Genomic DNA, 20,554 nt, shown 5'->3' with positions numbered 1-20,554 from the left:
GGGGAGTGGGGGGTGGGGCGGGGGTTGAGTCTGGCCTGTTCTCCTCCCTGTCTGTCTGCCCCCGTCGTGGATTGGAGGTAGGATGCGCCGTCGGCAGGGCGAAGATGATGTGATATGGAGAACATCTCTATCTGAATATAGCGGGGATGATACGATGTCTTTGCCTGTCTCCTGCCTTGTGTGTGATGGTTCGTCTCGTAACATGGGAGTGCATGCATTTGAACTGATGATTGAATGCTGAACGCAGTCTTCGTGGTTAAATTTCGCTGCAATATCGTACATGGTATAAATGGCGTGTGAAGTATCACACAGACAAGTAGCTATGTATACATCCCACTCATCCTATCACGTCTCCTTGACGGGCGGAGGGGCCCTCTTCACGGGCCTCGTCTGCCAGACCACCAGACGCCCAGCACGCCGCCAGTCCTCGCTGAAGAGACCGTTCCAGGCCGACCAGACGCGACGCGGGTGGACGTCGAGGTGCTGGTTGGCGGCGAAGAACTCAGTGATCCAAGGTTCTATGCCCTCGAAGCCGATGATGTAGCGCGGGACGGGTGATGCCTCGCCCTCTGTGGGCCATAGCTCGCGGCCGAGGAAGCCGATGGGATCGTCGTAGAAGCGATCAGCCTCGTCGCGGTAGGACAGGCGCTCGGGGGAGTCGGGCGCCGTATGCAGAGGCGGCTCGCACGTCAAGGCGCGGGCGCGAAGGGCGGGGTGGACGAGATGGACGCGCCACGGGGTCGAATGGCACGGCGTGAGGAAGAGCGCGTACAGCGGGTCTGCCTCTGCCTCGACAGGAAGGACTTCTGGGAAAGGTGGCAGGAGGGAGGCTGGACCGGGGTGGACGCGCTCGAAATCGGCACGCAACAGATCGAGGACCTGCAGCGGAGCGGGCTGGTGAAAGATGGAAAGGTAGCCTGCGAGTGTGGCGTTGAGCAGGAGGGCTATGTACACGAGGGGCCTGCGGGCGAGAGTCGGGCGAGGAAGCGGTTTTTCCCTTGTCGGGGCGGGGGCGGGGTTCGTGAAGAAGGAGGATACGAGAGGCGCGGCAAGGACGTGCAACATTGGTAGTAAAGGATAGATGAAGCGGACCTCCTTGTGGGAGATGAGGGAGAGGGTGGCGATCATGGCATAGACAGAGGCGGCAAGCGTGCGGAGAGTGAGATCTGTGACACGGATGCCTGTAGAGGGGGTCTTGTAGAGGGCGACAAGGGCGAAGGGGAGGAAGGTTGTCGTTAGGAGAGGGATGCCCTGAGACAGGTAGTAATGCCAGTCGTTGCGGCCATAGAAGACGGCAAGGGACTGTGAGATGTTGAAATAAAGCCACTTGTAGGCAGGCAGTGTCCACTCGCCAAACCAGAGGCGATCCGAGACGAGAGACAAGCCAAGAACAAGCGCACCGCAAAGAATAATTTCGCGAATAAGGACAGCATAAATGCTCGACGTGACGACGGATTTGGGGTTAAACAGAGTTGTAGCGAATGTGGTGATAATGACGGTGAGCCAGATGATGATATTGGTGGGACGCAGCGTCACGGCGATGGCGGCGAGAACGAGCGAGAGGCGGAGACCATTGACACTCTTGAGGATGGTCGAAGGACCCTTGGGGTTCTCTTTGACCGACTCATGCTCAGCAAACAATTCCCAGGGCCAGTAGTTGAGGGCCGCAACGGTGAGCGTTGTCTCAAGAGAGTTGGAAAAGGTGCGTGTCGAGCAGTACCAATGGAAGGGGTTGCACATGCTCATGAATAGCTACATCTGTCAGCTTGGTCCATCTCAAAATTCCATGAGACACCTCATTGTATGAGAGACAAGAACCTACGGCAAACCAGGAGGCACTCGTGTCGGGTCCGAACAAACGGACGGCCAGCTGCCATGTGCACCAGTCGCCGGCGGCGGCAAAGGCAGCCTGGGCAGCCTTCGGAGCGGCGGCCAGAAGAATGGGGCGGGCGTCGAGCCAGACGGGCAGAAGACGGGCGCCTTGATCGGCCAGCCAGTAGACGGCGGCGAAGAGGGCGGGATGCAGCGAGGAGCGAAGCTGGTGCTGCCACTCCCAGGTCAGCCAGGCGCCGGCGCCTGGGCCGAAGGCCATCTGCCAGGCAGGCTCGAGGGCCTGGAAGTACTCATCAGGCTGAAAGAAGGTGGTGACCCAGTAAGCGTTGAAGGCGCGGATGACGAGGAGGCGGAGAAGAACGGCGGTCCTGTTCTGCTCGTTTCGAGCTTCCATTAGGAGTTGGGGGTCGGAATCGGAGTCGGGATCGGACGCGGCGTGGCCGGCCTGGGCCTGTTCCTGTTTCTGTTTTTCCTGCTTTTCCTGTCTCCTCTGCGTCTGCCTCTCCTTGTGCGAGGGCGTGCGCCGGGAGCTGACGGAAGCCATGGCCGACCTGCGCGTCTCGTCAGAATGGGCGAGACTGTGATGCTTGGCCTGTGGTGTTGTGATTTCTGAAATGTGTCTTGACCATCGGTCAGAATGGAATTGAGAGGAAGGAGCTCCTTTCCCCCTGGAGCCCCCAGATCTGCCCCCTGAGCGACGGCGGCCTCGCCTGCTAAAACTGTCCTCGCCACAGGCCGTCGAAGGGGGCTCAGGGCTCTCGGTGTAGCGCTTGTAGCCGCTGAGTCTCAAGGGGGGGCCCTGCTCCACCTTCCGCCATTGGACCACCCAGTCGGCTTAAGACACAATCAACTGGCCTCCCATTGGCTCTCGCCGGCCCTCCATCGCTCCTCCCCAATCCGGACGATCTGGCCGACAATGGAGCCAAGAGCCCTTCTCGTACCTCCTGCTAGCATCTTCACCCTATCGTCGTCGTTGGAACTATCAGCTGCGACCGTCTCCCGCTTTCCCTCGGCCGCCCCGCCCCATGCCCCCTCCAACACGTCCGCCAATGCCCACCGCCCATGTGACCAGCCCGCCGGTACCTCTGTGTCATGCCCGCCCGCTCCTCCGCGTAAACCTGCGCATAGGGGTATCACGGTGGAGCGTCCTGCCAAATCGTCCGTTCCAAGGCGCAACAATGATCTGGTCATGTTTGGGTTTTTTTCTTGCCCTCTTGCGCGCCTTAGAAAACGTTCCAAGAGGTTCCAGTCTGTTTTCATTCATAGTGCCGGCCCCGTAGACCCGTGGCTCATTGCTTCTCGAGAAAAAGAGGGTATATCTAGGCCACCCCTCCCTTCTAGAAGGACCACCCCGCGATTTGGCCCCTCCTTTCTTGTCCTCTACTCTCAACACCTCTCTCTCTCTTGCTTTGGATATCCCTGTGCATTTGCGTTCCTCAACCTCACATGATACCTTGCTCTAACGAGCAACAAACAAGCCTGCGACCCTGACGATCATCACTGCATTTGTCTGATTGACATCACACCTCCCACAATTTTTGCATTCCCATCTACATCTTCTCCCTCTCACACAATGGCCCCCCACGCCGACAGCCCTTCCGGCACCTCTGCCGCCACCCCCTCCAAGTACCACGCTGCCTCTACCGACGGCGCCATCAAGACGGAGGAGGAGTACGCCGCGCACAACTATCACCCTCTGCCTGTCGTCTTTGCGCGTGGTAGCGGCGTGCACGTCTGGGACCCCGAGGGCCGCCAGTACCTCGACTTCCTCTCTGCCTACTCCGCCGTCAACCAGGGCCACTGCCACCCCGAGCTCGTCAAGGCCCTTGCTGACCAGGCCGGCCGCCTGACCCTCTCGTCGCGTGCCTTCTACAACGATGTCTTCCCCCGCTGGGCTGAGAAGGTCCGTGACGTCTTCGGCTACGACATGGTCCTGCCCATGAACACGGGCGCCGAGGCCGTCGAGACGGCCATCAAGATTGCCCGCAAGTGGGCCTACAAGGTCAAGGGCGTCGAGAAGGACAAGGCGCTCGTCTTCTCCGTCGAGGACAACTTCCACGGCCGCACCATGACTGCCATCTCCCTGTCCACCGACCCCGAGTCCCGCGACAACTACGGCCCCTACGTCCCCGGCATCGGAGCCTTCAGCCCCTCCACCGGCAAGCCCATCCGCTACAACAACATTGCCGACCTGGAGGAGGTTCTCGAGGCCCACGGCAAGGAGACGGCCGCCTTCATCGTTGAGCCCATCCAGGGCGAGGCCGGTGTCGTCGTTCCCGATGAGGGTTACCTCGCCGCCGTGTCCGCGCTCTGCAAGAAGCACAATGTCCTCTTCATTTGCGACGAGATCCAGACCGGTATCGGCCGCACCGGCCGCATGCTCTGCTCGCAGTGGGCCGAGATCAAGCCCGACATGGTCACCCTCGGCAAGGCCATCTCCGGCGGCATGTATCCCGTGTCGGCCGTCCTGTCCAGCCGCGAGGTCATGCTCGTTGTCGAGCCTGGCACCCACGGCTCCACCTACGGCGGCAACCCCCTCGGCTGCGCCGTCTCCATGCGCGCCCTTGAGATCATGGAGGAGGAGGACCTCACGGCCAAGGCCGAGAAGCTGGGCCACATCTTCCGCGATGGCATCACCGCCTTCGGTTCGCCCATCATCAAGATCGTCCGCGGCAAGGGTCTGCTGAACGCTGTCGTCATTGACGAGTCGGCCGCCAACGGCCGCACGGCGTGGGACCTGTGCATCCTACTCAAGGAGAAGGGCCTGCTTGTAAGTTGTCCTGATGAGGGAAGCTATTTTTGCTGAATGCACACTAACACACGAGTCCAGGCCAAGCCCACGCACGGCAACATCATCCGTTTTGCGCCTCCCCTCGTCATCTCCGAGACTGACCTGCGCAAGGCCATCGACACCATCGGCGAGGCACTCAAGGAGCTGCCAAACGTCAAGAAGGCCGCCGGCCATTAAAAGTGAAGCACGCACATGCTACGGCCTATGTAGCCAGTCGCATGTCGGGGGTCGTCCCGGTCGGGTGCCTTGACATCCGCGCATCGTCTCCCGACGACAAGCGAGCGCCAGAAGGGGTGTCGGGGCTGCACCTCTGTGTGGCCGGCCCCGGAGCCTTTGAGACGAGCCACTCGGAGGGTGTGACAGGGTGGGAAAAGAGGCGGGAAAGGAATGGGAAAATGGGGGTGTTCGGGTAGCTGGTTTTCCTGATCAGCCAACGCCGGCTTTGCTTGCTGTCGGCCGGATCTGAGGCGACTTCCGGGAACCTGATGAGGCCTCCCCTCCTTTGGGGGCAGCAATAAAGAGGAGGAAAGAGAGAAAGATTGGTCCTATCGCCTCTGGTGTAGGCTGGTGGTTCGCGGGGTAGGAGGGAGGGGCAAGATATCATCCTCCTCCGTCAAAGACGGAAATTGGGCAGCCTCCCCCTCCTATCTGGCTGCGCAACCCCGTGTTGTATAGCGAACAGCGAGATAACACGATAGATGAACGTTATGAAAGAGGTCAGACACCTCCTTATTTGAATGCACGTCGGATTGAGTACCACCCACCAGCGATCGACCACAGAAAGAGCATATGTATGCATACCCCACGGTCACAGAACCAATGATCATGTCTCGCGCGCCACGCTGTCTACGTTGGAGAGGACGCCGACCAGGCCAAGCAGGGCGACTCGGTCATCACAAAAACAGCCGCGGGCATTCGAGAGGGCTTGCATATGCACCTACCGACTGTACCGTACAGCCTGCTGGAGAAGGGGTTCTGCTCGCCTGTCACACGCATTTATTTTGATCACAAAATTCGTGGCGCGCGTCGAGACGGCAACCTTAACGCGCAAGGGGGGCGAGGAGGAAGGACGGTCGCATCCGACCTACATGTAGTAGCAGCGGCAGCAGTTCGCTCGCCGGCCTACCTGGTCCAAGGGGGAAGAGGGCTGCGGGGGCGTGGCCGCTGTTGGTGGTGGGCGGGACGGCCGGGTGTGCCTCAAGGGAGGGTCGCACGGCAGATGCGCGCGCTCTCCTCTGCTTGCCACCCTTCTGCCTCCCCACCCCCCTCCTCCCCTGGGGCCTCGGGGTGGAGATCTGACAAGGCAGTGGTAGCGTGGGACAGATGGGTTGACTGATCGCGCTTGCGAGGCAGGTGTGTGTGTGTGTGTGGTGGTGTGTCGTGTGTACATGTATGCATGTGTGTGAGTGAGTGCAGTTGGCTCGGCTTGGGGAGATTGTTTCGTTGTCGTGGGTGTTGGTTGGTGTGTGGTTGAAGCCTCAGAGGCAGCAACCAGCTGGTGAGCGGCTCGGTCACTCTTCTGGGATGCGGTTTGGCATGGGCACCTGTGAATGGCGAAGGGCCTAGGCAGCCAGCCAGTTAGCCAGTCTTGACGACCTGGAGTGACAGCTCTGGGGGTGGCTGGGATTCCGAGAGGTGAGGTAAGACAAGCAGGGAGGCAGACGAAGCTTGGATCATTTGGCCTCATCCGGTCGCCGCGGTTGAGACATGTGTTGTTTGGACGGGTGACGACTGGTGACGATGAGGGGCCCCGGGGAGATGGTGCATGAGGCTTGCATGGTGATGTCAAGGACGTCCAGGAACCAGGTTGCGTCAAGGACTTTCTGGTTTGTTACATGGCAGCGCTTCGTGGGCTGTACGGATGTCCATGTCCCACGCATTGCGTAAAAAGTCCTTGAGAGTTGACCGCATTGATGCGGAAGCCAAATGAACAGAGGAGCTTTCGCGATGGTAAGTCGTCTCCCCCAGAAAGGAAAAGGACTCCCAATACCAGCGGTGAAGCGCGAAAGCTATCGAGGCAGACAGCCGGCTGCCGTACAAGGCTCGATGCAGACAAGGATAAATAGAAACAGGGGAACGACGGCAAGCCGATCAGCGCTGGAGACTCATGTTTCGGGCAGGCAGACAAGGCAACAGCTGTGGGCATTCTCGGCACTGATGTTCCATTCAAGGCGCGTCGCTGCAGGGCGCCCTTGTTGCCTGAACGCGTTGCAGAAAGTGATCAAAGTTCGAATGCCCCGAGATCGTCGACTTGACTCGACCTCTTCGGGGGACTGGAGACAAAAAAAAAAGGCTCTGACGAGCAATTCGACTCAGCGGCACAAAGTGTTGGCCAAACCGTACCGAGTGATTGCGCCATGTCTCGCAATATCAGCTCATGGGGATTCATTGATTCAGGTGCCTGCCATAAATGGCAAAGAGGAAATACGGCTGGCGCACCGAAGTGGCGCACGAGAGGCGAGAGAGGCCAAAAGCGATTTATCAGATGTTCTGGCGTAATCTAGAAGGATGAGTAGTGCATCACTGGGTGCCTTCCGAGCACCTAATACGGCACTCGCCATCTGGCGCCATCGGTCGCGTAGCTCGCTTATGTGCTCTCGTGTGGTAGGCGGTCGGGGTGTCAGGGAGACGTCATGCGTCACCAGGACAGGCCACTGATACTGCCGGCTGTCGAGTTGTTGGCGACAGCGGTACAGCGCGTTCAGACTGCTTAAGGTTTTGGTCTCCCAGGACGACGAACCCTCCTCCCATGACGCTTCACCAGGGTGTTTCGGTGAAAAAAGTAAGCTACGTTGGAGGGAAGCAAAGCCGTGATCCGTCTATGTAAACCTAAATAAGGAACACAGTGATGGAACACAAAGGGTCCACGCCCAGCCCAACCTGCCCTGCCATGGCCTGGAAATGGATGGTACCGACATAAAGTGATGGATGGATGGAGCATGTTGGGCCGTGGTGTTGGAAGGGGTGGGTACCTCCTACACAGCGGCAGAGTGACTCGTCTTGCTATCGCACGCATCCAGTTCAGCTTATCGCGCAATGATAACGTCCAGGAGAGCGCGCGCACCACCCGATAACGCCAACCCGAAGAGGGGTGTCCGGTGTCTTGGAGCGTGACTGCCTGGTTCCCCGCTTGTACCAGACAAGTCTCCCCACAGCCCGATCTAGGCGCCTGTTCGAGGTGACCCAGCTGCTTCCAGACGCCTCTTGGACCCTGGCAGAGACCTGGAAGGTACGTGCGGGGCGAAGTCGATGCACCTGCATTGGTCGCCCGGAAGTGCTGGCAGCAAGCAGCAACAGTAGCAGGAGCCACCAGCTGCGCAGGTGCACATTGCATGCCGCCGATAGCATGGGGCTCCAAGGCCTGTCACCGCATCACGAGCCCACCCCCAGGTCCCAAGGGCCCCAATGTCCTACCTAGACCTCTAGGTCACGACCATCATCAGTTCCCCCCTTCCCCTTCTTTCAGGGAAGAGTCACCAGCGGACTGTTTGGTTGTGCTCCATATTCAGATCAAAAACAGTCCCGTCCAGCCATCTCGACCGACCCTGGACGCCTGCGCTGAACCGAACCACCAGAGACAAGCCTCAACGCCAGTCATCCGTCACCGTGACACCACATCACACATCGAGTCACCACCACTACGACGACGCCGCCCTTCCCCCCCCACGGGCTGTCCCCCTTCCCCAACGTCAGGCATCGTGCAACACGGCATCTTCCCACCAGGTACCATCCTCTCCACCCTCTTCCTACCAACCTCCACTTGCGTTTGCGCCCATGCCTGCGCATTTGTCCACATACACGTTCATGCCCCCCTGCTGCCACCTCCACCTGCGCGTCTCTTGCCTCTCGTCTGTCATCGCTCGTCTTGGTCGCCCTCCTATCATCCAACGCTCCTCGGTCCTGGCCTCTCGTCCTCCGACCCTCCTCTCGCCCTCTTTTCTCTCCTTTCACCTCCCGCCCTACGTCCTGTTGCACCTCTGCGTCTTGGACCTCGTATCTACGATAACGTACCTTTCCCCAATACACCTCTTCACTGCACGTTCCGTCCATCAAGGTTCAACAACGCTTCTGGCCTTCGAAGTTCCGAGTCATTAGGTTGGCCTCGGATCTCTTTCTCGCCTGTTGCACTTTGCACTTTGTCCCTCAAGGTAGCCAGTCTATCACAACCTCTCCTCGTCTCCCACATCCCACTGCCTTATGCCGACCCTCGGTAGACCCCGTCAGACCGTTGAGGCATGCGCTTACACCACTCTCGCCTCCCACGCGATTCGATCCCGTTTGGCCTCCAAGCTAACCTTCTATCTTCCATAGCATTAGTCACTACACCCAACGTTCACTACCTCGACTCTGCCGTTCTCTTCCAACACGCCTACATTTGGCCGCCGACAACTATTCTGTTCCGATCCACATCCGAACCACTTCTGTCTTACATCGACATCGCCAACAGCACCACCGTCGACATCTCACCTGCAGCGACCCTCCTTGATTCGACTCGACGGTTACCCACCGTCTTGTACACCTTCACGCGTCCACCAGCTCGGTTCACCGACACGATTCGTCAACAGTCATCGTTGACACCACGATCTTGTGCCACAGCTGCCGTTCTCCTTTTGCTTTAAACCTCTCCACACCCGCCGCTGAATCCTTCCAAGACAACCCATGTACATGACGACATATTCAACCGCCCATCGCCACCGGACTATATAAGCCCTCTGGGCTCCTTCGTCACCTTTTGCACGCCATCCAATCTGCCACCAAGAAGCAAGCAAGCCACTCACTGCAGCCGACATGGCAGACCGTCTCCCCACGTCGTCGTCAGGGCGGAAGCGCCGCGGCGAAGGCGATTCGGTGGGGGACTTCTGGATCGATGCCGAGATCGGCAAGGGTAGCTTTGCTACTGTGTATAGAGGCTACCACAAGGTTTGACATCCGGGAAACCTGCTACAAGTTGCCATGTTCTGACCCCTCGACTTGTAGACCTCGAAAGCATTGGTTGCCATTAAGTCCGTCGAGCTCAGCCGCTTGAACGCCAAGCTCAGGGAGAACTTATATGGCGAGATTCAAATCCTCAAAACACTGAGGCACCCTCACATTGTTGCCCTCCACGACTGCATCGAGTCGTCGACACACATCAACCTCGCCATGGAGTACTGCGAGCTTGGCGACCTATCAATATTCATAAAAAAACGCGATAAGCTGGGCACAAATCCTGCGACCCACGACATGGCACGGAAGTACCCTTCCACGCCGAACTCGGGTCTTCACGAAGTCGTGACTCGACATTTTCTTCAGCAGCTGGGCAGTGCCCTCAAATTCTTGCGAGAGAAGAACTATGTTCATCGGGACGTGAAGCCCCAGAACCTGCTTCTTCTCCCATCACCACAGTACCGGGACACGGTTCCAAAGCACATTTTATCCGCGAGCCGAGATTCCATGATTCCTAACGCAGGGCTGGCATCGCTGCCGATGCTGAAACTCGCAGACTTCGGTTTCGCCCGTGTCCTCCCGTCGACATCCCTCGCTGACACCCTCTGCGGCTCACCGTTGTATATGGCGCCTGAAATTCTCCGCTATGAGCGCTACGATGCCAAGGCCGATCTCTGGTCGGTCGGAACGGTGCTCTACGAGATGATCACTGGCCGGCCCCCGTTCCGCGCCAGGAATCACGTCGAACTACTGAGGAAGATCGAGGCCGCTGAAGACAAGATCAAATACCCGAAGGATGCCAACGTGAGCAGAGATCTTGTGAAGCTCATCAGTAAGCTGCTCACTCGTAACCCCGTCGAGCGAATCAGGTTCGAAGATTTCTTCGCCGACCCTATCGTGGCCGGTGCCATTCCCGGCGTTGTTGAAGATGATATTCCGAAACCGCCTCAGGAGCAAAGGAATTCTATCGAAGCCCGTGCGAGCACCAAGCCTGAGAGCATGCCCCTGTCACGACAAGCATCCCTAAGGCGCCATGCTGAGGAGACTGGTCTGTCCCGCTCACCCCGTGCAGGTCTCTCAGGGTCTCCGCAAACCGAGGGCTCGGGGTTGCCACGGGGATCCCGCCCGTCCGGCGAGCGCCTCAGCAGCTCGCCCGGCCAAGACAGTGGTCAAGGTCTCGGTATCCGCCGGCCACCTCCACCGCAGCCATCAACCTCCGCACCGGCCAGGCCTCACAGGCCATCAAATGCATCTTACACCCGCCCATCAGCTCGCGGCACCCCGTCGCCCACATCGTCATCCTTCGACAACGCTCATCGAGGCAAACTTCGACCTGTGACTGAGCGCAGCATGACGGAATCGGACAGAGCGGCGCAGGATGTCGCCTTTGAGCGTGACTATGTCTTGGTGGAAAAGAAACATGTTGAGGTGAATGCTTTCGCAGACGAAATGGCAGCCAACCCTCGACTCAACTTCTCGCCAAAATCTGGCCAGCAGATGGTCCGCCGCGCTACCCAGCAGGGCGCACCCACATCAACGACGGGCGCCGTTCGGGCGCAGACATCGCAAGCGGTCCAGATCGCGCAGGGCCGGGAGTTTCCCACTCATGAACGCCGTGGCTCCTACGAAAAGAGTTTTTCTGGTAGCCCCGGGTCTGCTACGCCAAGCTTTATCACGAAGGCCATCCAGGATGCCAGTGTGCGCCTATTTGGTTTCAAAGTGCCACATCACGTTCTGGGCAAGGGGCAGTCGCCACCACAAATCTACAGCGCATTTCCTGCCTACCCTACCACTCACGGTCCCGCTGGCCTTCTCGAGGATGGAAAGCAGAGATTGCCTACAGATGAGGACGCCCGAGCCGTTAAGTACATCCAAGACTTGGCTCACCGCAGCGATTGCGTCTTTGGTTTTGGCGAAGTCAAATACAAACAACTCCTCCCTATCGCTCCGTCGACGGACACTGGGCTAGGTGGCCTCTCTGCTGATGAGGCTTCCGAGGACAACGGTCTGACGCTGGAGGCTGTCGTCGTGCTCTCCGAGGAGGCCTTGGTGCTCTACGTCAAGGCTTTGACGCTTTTGGCCAAGGCTATGGATGTGGCAAACGCATGGTGGGTACAGAAAACGCGTTCGGAGTCGACCGTTGCTCTGGATCCTGCGAAGGAGAATCTTATTCTGCGAATGAACTCGACAGTTCAATGGGTTCGCGGGCGGTTCAATGAGGTTCTCGAAAAGACCGAAATTGTTCGTCTGAAGCTCATCGAGGCCCAGAAGCAGCTGCCCGAGGACCACCCCAGCCATCCTAGGAACCAGGGCGAGAGTTGCTCTTTGTCTACTTCGGCGGGTACCGAGCAAGTCTACTTGACGCCTGGTATTAGTGCTGAGAAGCTCATGTACGATCGCGCTCTGGAGATGAGTAAGCGTGCTGCCATTGACGAAATTGCAAACGTTGATCTCGAGGGTTGCGTAATCTCTTACGTTACGGCTATTTACATGCTTGAGGCTGTGCTGGACAACGACGGTGAGACGAATAAGGGACGGTCTCCCAGCACCAGTAAGAACACTGTGTCCCAGGACGACGTCACCAGCGATCTGGATAGCGACGACCAGCAAGTGGTCAAGAAGAGTAAGCCAACCCATAGCAGGCTGGGCTCGTATTTGTACTGACCCTGTTTGCAGTGATTCACATGATATCTTCCCGCTTGGCCATGGTCAGGAAGAAGATGGCGGCTATCGCTGAGGCCTCGAGGTCTGAGCAGAGCCAGCAGCAGGCTTCAGGACGCAAGCGAAGTGGCGATGTCACCCCGCGAAGTGTTCCAACACATGCCTCCTAAGCGACGGAGGTTGGCGTTTTCTGTTATTTTTTCTCAAGATGATGTGACGACGAACAAATCGAAAAGCCTACGAACGACTTTCATATCCATTTCTTCCATCCCTGGATGATTCCTAGCATGGGCTCAGTGGAGGCCTCTTCAGCAAGCGAGGTTTGCTCAGGGTAACAGGTCATTTTCACCGGCGTTTTGGGCAAGAAAGCATCGCCCCGGATCTCTTTTCTTGCATTCTTGTGTTTTTATATTTGGGTATTGCCAGAGATTGGGCTGGCGTTGAACTGCATATTTGTTGCGTCGCTGAGTACGTAAGATGCTTCAGCTCAGGGTTCATAGCTGCCCACGTAGCGAGGTATTAGCGTACGTTGACGTACTTGCATTCTTGAAACTAGGGTACACAGCACCCGTGGTTGGACGGTAGGCTTGGCTCTGCGATGGATGGCCTCGCGACTTTGTTGCGTCTGAGCAGCGCTGTCATGAGCTCGGCATTCATGGGTCGCAGACTGAGGAGAGGTCAATGATGGATATATGTTTGGTTTACGGAGGACAATCTGGAAGGGGTTCGTGGTATGGTCCTTCGTGACGGTGTCGTAGAGAAGAAGGGGTCTCCGACGTAGATTGCCAATGAGAACTTTGTCTCTGGGACATTTGCTTCGCGTGACCCGGGGCTGCCTGTGGCAGGTCTTTGTTCGCAGACAACGAACGAACCGGGCTGATACAGCACACGACACCTATGCCTCTGTGAGTACTTACACGTACCTACCTGATACAAGAAGAACAAAGCATCTCTGCAGGTCACAGCACGTTTCTTCGGGAATCGTCCGGATGGATCATGGCAGACGTTGATTGAGGGGACAGGCATGATTACGACAATCACTCCTGCTTGTCATCGTCCAAGGTTCAAGTCTATATAACTCGTTGAACCAAGTTCTTTTGCGGTAGAATCCCCACCACAGCTACAGGTTGAAGCAAAATACACTGGCATATTCCGTGTTCACGACTAACCAACGCAGAAAAGACCCCATTGCGTACGCAGCGACGAGACGTGGGGCAGAGCCATACTTCATCATGTCATCGCAGGCTGAGGAGCCCGTTCCGAGCCACGAGCCAGTGCACAGGGGCTCTGGCACACCGGGTCTCATGCATCGCGTACCTGCGGGCGAGAATGGCACAGATGGCAGGCGTGTCGTGAGACGCACGAGTACAGAGGCAACCCCGACGACCGAAAAGGGGACACGCCCCCTCGCGGCTTTGGGGCGCCGTCCTGGCGATGACCTGGCTCGTTCGACTGCCCGCTGGACGGGCGAAACACGTCAACCCCGCAAACCAGCAAGCTCGATCCAGGATGCGTCGTCGGCCAATCTTGTGGAAGATCCGGTCTTGAGAGTTCCCGCCTATGGAACCATGACGATCATGACAAGCACGGGCAACATGATCACGACGCCACGGATCCCGGGGTTCGGCTGCAGCCGGAACAGGACGGGCATGAGCATGGTCGAGCGCATCCTGCAGCAGCGAGCAACCAAGGCAGCGCAGGAGAAGGCACGGCAAAAGATAGCCGAGGAGGCCCATTTGCGGGAGGAGAGGCGGCGACGGGCAGAGGAGAAGAAGAGGCAGGCCGAGGAGAAGAAGGAGCGCGCGCGTCGGAGGAGGGAGCGCGAGGCGCGCGAGGCGCGGGGCCGGGTGTGGTACGGCGCCATGTTCGCGGAGATGGGAGCTCTGCTGGAGGACATCGACTGGGCGATCGTACTGAGGACAAGCAGGGCGTGGGTTGGCACGTCGAGAGGGCCGGGCCAAAGGTTGCGGGAGAAGCCGCCTCCTGAGGACCTGTACTGGGCGCGGTGTGCGATGGACATGGACAGGGCGACAATTGAGTCCATGGGCGACTATGGAGTCAGGCTGGTGGACGTGGTGAGGCGGGTCGACAGACCGGACTGGCTGAAGGAGGAGACGGTGCGGCGCAACAGACTGAAGCTGACGGCATTGCAGGAAAAGGGGGCCCAGGTCTGTGAGACGGTCGGCGAGGGGAGGCAGGCTGCTGACGAGGCGCATTGGAAGCTCCAGGCGCTCGACGCGCTGGCTCAACCGCTGGCAGAGGGTCTCTGGGATGCAGCAACAAAGAGGATGCAAGAGACTGGGCGCGTGCAGTACGTTGACGGACTTCCTGTGGACCTAGAACCGACCAGGTGGATGGTCATGCCGACTTCACGGAAAGGCAGACGGAGCTTGACGCAGAAAGGCGTACCTTGCGCCCAGTGCGAGGCTGCGAAAATGACGGAATGCAGCCAAGATCGTTTCCTCCCCGGCAGTTCCAAGCTGGAACCCTGCTTGCGTTGTCAACGGATGGGCGAAATATGCATCCAAATAGACCCTGGTTTGCGGGACGCTGATCGCGAGGGTTTGCCTAGGTGGACCAAATACGTGGCATCTGGCCACGGCATTAGCAAAAAAGAAGCCCAGGCGAAAGCCGAAGAGCTGCTTGAGCCTCGGGGTAGGGTTTTCGTCAATGTTTGTGGTCTCATGGTTGATGCGGTCGATGTCAAGAATTTCGCTCCAGCCATGGTATCAACTTTGCAGGTTGAGAGCCTCAAGGCCAGGCGCAATCACTCCATGGCTGGAACCTCGAGGCTCGACTCGCCCAGGCCACTGTCACCAAGCGAATAATCGAAAGCCGAGGGATTTCGTGCCAGAATGGCCAAGATCCGTTAAGATGAATATTGGGCTGAGAAGGCAGAGGCTGCGGGAGCGGGCGTAGCAGACTGGGGTGGCGGGACGCGGGGAGCAAGATGACGAGGACCGGTTCGTCTCACGAGTGGGAGAGTTGGGTTGCTGTCCGAGACTAATGCAAAACCTGGCCCAGAGCGTCAAGCGGTTATCGTTGAAAGGATTGGTCCGGATGAGACCTCACGAGGAAGCAGACTTGATGAAGCATGATGTCGCATCTCGGCGAGGGACCATTGGTTCGATCAGCTTAGCTAATCAAACTCTGGAATGACTTCATGTCCAATATCAACCTCCCTCGCACATGAACGTCGCAATTCAGAGGTAGGCTTTATGGTACAATATTGTCTGGAGTCATTTGGGTGCATTTCTGGCTATCAATACGACTTTCGCAACGTTCTGAGACTAACAGCTGCGATAAAGCACTATTATCAAGCTCGCGCCGAGCTAGATATCCCGCGATCCCCTCATTGCGAGACAGGTAGAGGAAAGGCGCACTAAGACATCCCGGAAGAAACACTTTCCGCTCTGAAGGACTGACATTTCAAACTCGACATCAAACGGCATCATTTGAATCTTCTGCAACGACAGCACCATGCCTCCCCCGCCAGATCTCACGTCGTACATCCTGTCAACCCAGACCTCGGACGACATCTTCAAGTCCCAGATCCTTCCAGCCGAGTTCCCCTCGTTGGTACCAGCACCACAAACGCAGGCCGGACAACGACCCCTCGCAGTACTGATAGTAGGCCAAACCGGCGCCGGCAAAACCCGCCTTGCCCCCGCCGTTCTCAAAGCCCAGACCGCCCTCCGCGGCAGCCCCGCCCACATCATCGCAGACACCTACAAAACGTACCATCCCTCGTACGCGACCCTGACCGCCTCGCCAGCGACTGCACCTCTCGCCTCGCCGGCCACAGGTCCTGACGCCCGCCGCTGGCTGCGCCTGGCCGCGGCCCACGCTGCCGACCAACGCCTCGACCTCCTCATCGAGTCGGCGTGCCGCCACCCGGATGACTTCACAGCGCTCGCTGCCGCGCTCCATGACGCAGGCTACCGCGTCGAGGTCGTCGTGTTGGCTGTGCCGAGGCCGCTCAGCAGGCTGGGGATCCTAACGCGCTTCCACGAGAAGCTGCCCGAGGCGGGGAGCCGCGGGCTGCCGGTTCGCCTGACACCCATCAAGGTCCACGACGACTCGTACAGCGGACTTTTGAACGCTGCGCAGTGGATCGATGCACATCCCGAGACGGTGGATCAGGTTCTTGTCGTGAGGAGGGGCAACCTCGTCGCCTTCTCCGATGCCAAGGAGCGTCCTGACGGGAAGTTGAAGGGCCAGGCGGCGGCGGCGATCGTCAGGGAAAGGGAGCGACCCTTGACAGACGTGGAGAAGAACACTGCCGCAGAGGATCTCGCCAAGCTGGAAAAGAGGGACACGGCACTGGCTCAGGAGCTGAGGAGCATGCTTGCACCCCTCCTGGCCGAAATCGATCCGTCAAGCCTACAGCAACTACTGCCCCTGGAGTTTCCCACCGAGAGATGTAGGCGGGATGCCACCCTTTGGCTGGGCAATAGTTGATGTCGAACTGATAACTGGCAAGCGTGAGCTTCGGAGATGTCTTCATCATGTTTAAGATACAATTGACGTCCTCGTCGACAGTGAGAACCACCTCGCACCCGTACCGCATCATAACCTCGCCAAGTATCTGGGCATCGCTAAGATTCAGGTTGCAGTAGTATGCCACAGGCAGGTTTGCGTACAAATTGTCCCCGCTTACATGATACGTTGCGCCAGTTCTCTCATTGCTTCGTCTTTTGTACTCATCTTGACCGTTTTTGCAATTTGGACTGTCGCTGGACAGCATTGGCCGATGAGGACTGCTGCCGTCCCAGTTTCCTCGCAAGCGGGACGACCGCCAAATGACGTCTGTCCACTGCTGAATGCTGGTTATGGCCCATAATATTGGACTTCTGGTACCCCGCCTCATCAGCTTTGCCTTGACTATCAGTAATGATGATACTTGGTTTCAGTTGAGTCGGCTTCTCACGGCGCGGCACAGCTTCGTCGTTCTTCTGGCGAGGAAACCCAGTCTCAGCATGTAACTTCAAAGGCCTAGCGAAAAACTGTGAGACAGTCTTCAAAGGTCTAGAAACGTCTCGCACGATTCTGGGGCCTTGAAGTCGCGAGCTAGAATTGGCTGGCGTTGGCTGTTGACTGCTCGGTAATATAGAGTCAATTGCCTCAGCTTGTGCTCCTTCGTGGAGATTCGTATTCCTCTTGGAATCCGATTCTACCAATACTTTGGGGCCAAGATCGGGAATCTCCTCGGGACATGGAAAGACCTTCTTATCCCCGTTCCAAGATTGCTCGACGCAGAGCTTCAGGTCGTCGAGTCGTTTCTCGTGTTGCTCCATCGTGAACCAAGGGTGCTGGAGAGCCTGCGCCGAAGTCATTCTCTCCGAGGGGTCAACCACCAGGCATCGTTGGAGAAACCTGACGCCGATTGTGCTCAAAGTTGTCTGCCTGTCATCAACAATGCATTTGATGCAATTGATGACCTGGTCCTGACTATATCGGTAAAGGCCTCCAATGTCTTCTGTCGCTTGACTGCTCAAGACAAATAGCATGATGACACCCATAGCCCATATATCTACCGGACAAGCATGGCTAGTGACTTGATTAATTACCTCTGGGGCTATGTATCGCTCGGTGCCGACTCGCGACATCAACCTAGTCGGCCCTTCGAAAGCAGAGTTGCCAAGGTCGCTGAGCGCAATGCGGTAGTCCGGGCTCGGGCGAGTCATGAGAAGAATATTTTCTGGTTTCAGGTCCCGATGAACGATCCCGGCTTTGTGTAGGCAATGCACGCCATCCACGATTTGCTTCATGATCAATTTGACATCCCCCTCCCGAAATGGTGGCCCATGCAGCTCTCGCCGCTGTACAAGGGAGAATAGATCACCACCTGTGGCCAGTTCAGTGAAGAAATACCTGAACTCTGTCAATCTTCGTAATTCTATCGAAGGAATCTCGACTGACAGTGTATGAGGCGAGTATATGGCATGGACGTAAGAGATAACGTTTGGATGGTGTAGTTGCTTGACTATGTCAATTTCTTGCTTCCACCGACGCAAGGTCGTGGCACCGTCGACGCGCATGCGAAGTCGGTCAACATTCATGATCTTGCAAACCATTTGCCTTTTGGTGGCCACCTCAATGGCTAAGAGAACCCGCGCATGGGCGCCATTGCCGAGAGCACGATCTGTGACGTTAAATCGGGCAGCGAAGAAGTCCATCTCCCGTTGTTGAATAGGGCTTGGGACATAAAGCGGAACATAATCCTGCTTGAAGTGGAATGTCATACAAGGAATAAACTCGGAAACATTGGCGTCACGAGATGGCTGACCAGGAACAGTAATGACATCGCCATCGAGCAGGCAGTGGCCCGGTGTGATCCTCTTGGGGTCACCGACATGCTGTCCGTTGACGCGTATTCCGTTTCGAGACCTGCGATCGCGCACGTAGCATAGCGACGGATGGTACTCATCGAATGTGATGACGTAAAACTCGAAATGATCTCGAGAGTAGCCCTGATCATGCTGCTGACGGATGCGACTGTCAGGGTCAGAAACAAAGTCTATTTCGACGGCGCGACAATACCTACTCGCCGCGTCCATACTTCAGAAGTGATTCGGGATATATGGGTACGGTTTCTGAGTGTCATATGAGTTGGCTCCCAGCGCGTGACGCCAGCTCTAGCCATGCTTACCCGTGTCATCCTGGCAACGGCGGCCAAGCTCCAGCTCTGCAATTCGGCCATCGCGTTCACATGACATTGACTCGGTGTCTTGGGCCATGATGCGAAGTTTTGATAGGAAACAAGGCCTTGCGAGAGAAAACAAGATTGCAGACGAGTTCTTCGGGGAACTCTAGCATTCCGAGTTCGACAAGAATCACTGCACACTTAGGTGATGGACATGGCAGTCGGGCTCTTTGCACCTGCAGAGATACACATGGGTCTCACTTCTCGCAATCGCAATAAGTGCAAGAACCTTCCTACCTATCCGAGGCAACACAGCAGCACCGTTGCTCTCTGGGGCAGGCGCCATACATCGTGACCCCCCTGAGTACTGATCTATGGAGTTTCAAAGGCAGGTGCGGGTTGTCGCACAGTGCCACACTGTAGAGCGTCACTGCGGGGTCGTGGTGGACGTTCAGACGCACACGTGACGCTACAGGGCACCTGCCCTTCTCCCAATGGCATCTTAAGCTCCCGCAGAAGTTACGAGCTTCAGATATTCCTGATTCCTCACCAACAACTCTCGCCTCGGTCAACATGTAAGTGCCAAATCCCGCCACCCGTTTAGCTCCGCGCTGCACCGGCAACAGCTTGTACTTTGTCGGGGTAATTGGGTCTTCGCCACCGCGCCAATGTCCCCGACGACGTCTCTGTTGCTGCGATGCGCGCGCTTGTGCTCACCGGCGCATCAATTACATCACCCGTGACAAGTCGGCTAACATGCCCCTCCTCAGTCCAAGATGAGAGCCAAGTGGAGAAAGAAGCGAGTTCGTCGCCTCAAGCGCAAGAGAAGAAAGATGCGAGCCCGATCGTAAGTCAACACTCGTAGCGACATTGTCGCTGCCTCGACAAATGTTCAGTCACTAACTTGTCGTCAGCAAATAAACACCTCGCACATCACCTCGACCATGACCCCTCCTTCGAGATGACCACAAAAACGTCATGATCAGCGCTTGGAGCTGTGTGCGCCACATTACACCAAACCTCTACCACGACCCCGGTCTGCCGCCTTTACGGGATGGCAATTCATTCGCATTCTCTTCATCCAGGATTCGGACGATGGGCCGACGGCCAGGCATAGGCAAGGGTGGCCTGCAGGACTCTAGTTGGTTGGGACGGGTTATCAGACACGGAGCGGAGACTACGACAATATTGGAAGGTCGAGTGAGGTAAACGAATAAGTCGACAACGACGAAACGAAGTGTTTATGGGTCATGAAGCATGCTGCTGGACGACCCTTAAGAGGGATCTTGGACCAGAACGGCAATGACAATGAAAAAAGCAGTTTGCTTCAAATCAATCCTGCTCATCATGACAATCGTGTGACCGCGACATGTATGGCGTTGGCGTATCTTGGGTTCCAATCTGGGGAGTTTTGTGAGGAAACCCCGCCCTACCCTTTGTCGCAGCACGGAGCGACCTCATCAAGCTCCCACGTACCCCGCGTTCCACCGAGGTCATCTGTTTGAGACGAGTCATGCCTTGATAGCTGCGAGCGTCATAACGACGTCAACAGATGGGGAGATGAATGCCCGGCAGCTGCCTTTGCCAAGCTGCAAGTTGTCCACTCGAACGTTGATTTGGATTTGGGCTGGCTCGATCGCGTGCATCGAACGAACCTTGTGTCCCTCTTCCGGCTGCCGCACGTGCCTCTCGAACCT

At 57.3% G+C, this 20,554-nt stretch overlaps 6 protein-coding genes across 6 annotated transcripts; 4 read left to right on the top strand and 2 right to left on the bottom strand.

Moving 5' to 3' along the window:
* Positions 1–345: 345 nt before the first annotated feature.
* GPI10 (glycosylphosphatidylinositol anchor biosynthesis) lies at positions 346–2,377 on the bottom strand (the record flags this gene model as incomplete). The annotated part of the gene is made up of 2 exons (XM_028637967.1): positions 346–1,752; positions 1,823–2,377. 2 exons carry the CDS (start codon positions 2,375–2,377, stop codon positions 346–348), a joined length of 1,962 nt encoding a protein of 653 aa, XP_028497118.1.
* Positions 2,378–3,406: 1,029 nt separating this feature from the next.
* Positions 3,407–4,801, top strand: CAR2 (ornithine aminotransferase; the record flags this gene model as incomplete). Its single annotated transcript, XM_028637966.1, has 2 exons — positions 3,407–4,603; positions 4,664–4,801. The coding sequence occupies 2 exons, from the start codon at positions 3,407–3,409 to the stop codon at positions 4,799–4,801; spliced, it is 1,335 nt and encodes a 444-aa protein (XP_028497117.1).
* A 4,611-nt stretch (positions 4,802–9,412) lies between these two features.
* ULK2 (Serine/threonine-protein kinase ulk2) lies at positions 9,413–12,381 on the top strand (the record flags this gene model as incomplete). The annotated part of the gene is made up of 3 exons (XM_028637965.1): positions 9,413–9,544; positions 9,602–12,173; positions 12,227–12,381. The coding sequence occupies 3 exons, from the start codon at positions 9,413–9,415 to the stop codon at positions 12,379–12,381; spliced, it is 2,859 nt and encodes a 952-aa protein (XP_028497116.1).
* A 727-nt stretch (positions 12,382–13,108) lies between these two features.
* D7B24_003777 (uncharacterized protein) lies at positions 13,109–15,039 on the top strand (the record flags this gene model as incomplete). Its single annotated transcript, XM_028637964.1, has 2 exons — positions 13,109–13,116; positions 13,389–15,039. The coding sequence occupies 2 exons, from the start codon at positions 13,109–13,111 to the stop codon at positions 15,037–15,039; spliced, it is 1,659 nt and encodes a 552-aa protein (XP_028497115.1).
* Positions 15,040–15,691: 652 nt separating this feature from the next.
* D7B24_003776 (uncharacterized protein) lies at positions 15,692–16,672 on the top strand (the record flags this gene model as incomplete). Its single annotated transcript, XM_028637963.1, has 1 exon — positions 15,692–16,672. One exon carries the CDS (start codon positions 15,692–15,694, stop codon positions 16,670–16,672), a length of 981 nt encoding a protein of 326 aa, XP_028497114.1.
* A 1,380-nt stretch (positions 16,673–18,052) lies between these two features.
* D7B24_003775 (uncharacterized protein) lies at positions 18,053–18,951 on the bottom strand (the record flags this gene model as incomplete). Its single annotated transcript, XM_028637962.1, has 4 exons — positions 18,053–18,059; positions 18,134–18,709; positions 18,759–18,807; positions 18,864–18,951. 4 exons carry the CDS (start codon positions 18,949–18,951, stop codon positions 18,053–18,055), a joined length of 720 nt encoding a protein of 239 aa, XP_028497113.1.
* Between the last annotated feature and the right edge of the window lie 1,603 nt (positions 18,952–20,554).

Source organism: Verticillium nonalfalfae (assembly GCF_003724135.2).
Source record: "Verticillium nonalfalfae strain VnAa140/NRRL 66861 chromosome Unknown scaffold_21, whole genome shotgun sequence".
NCBI classification, from domain to species: Eukaryota; Fungi; Ascomycota; class Sordariomycetes; order Glomerellales; family Plectosphaerellaceae; genus Verticillium; species Verticillium nonalfalfae.
The sequence above is the reverse complement of the archived record's forward strand: the minus strand, read 5'-3'. Positions and strand labels throughout refer to the sequence as shown.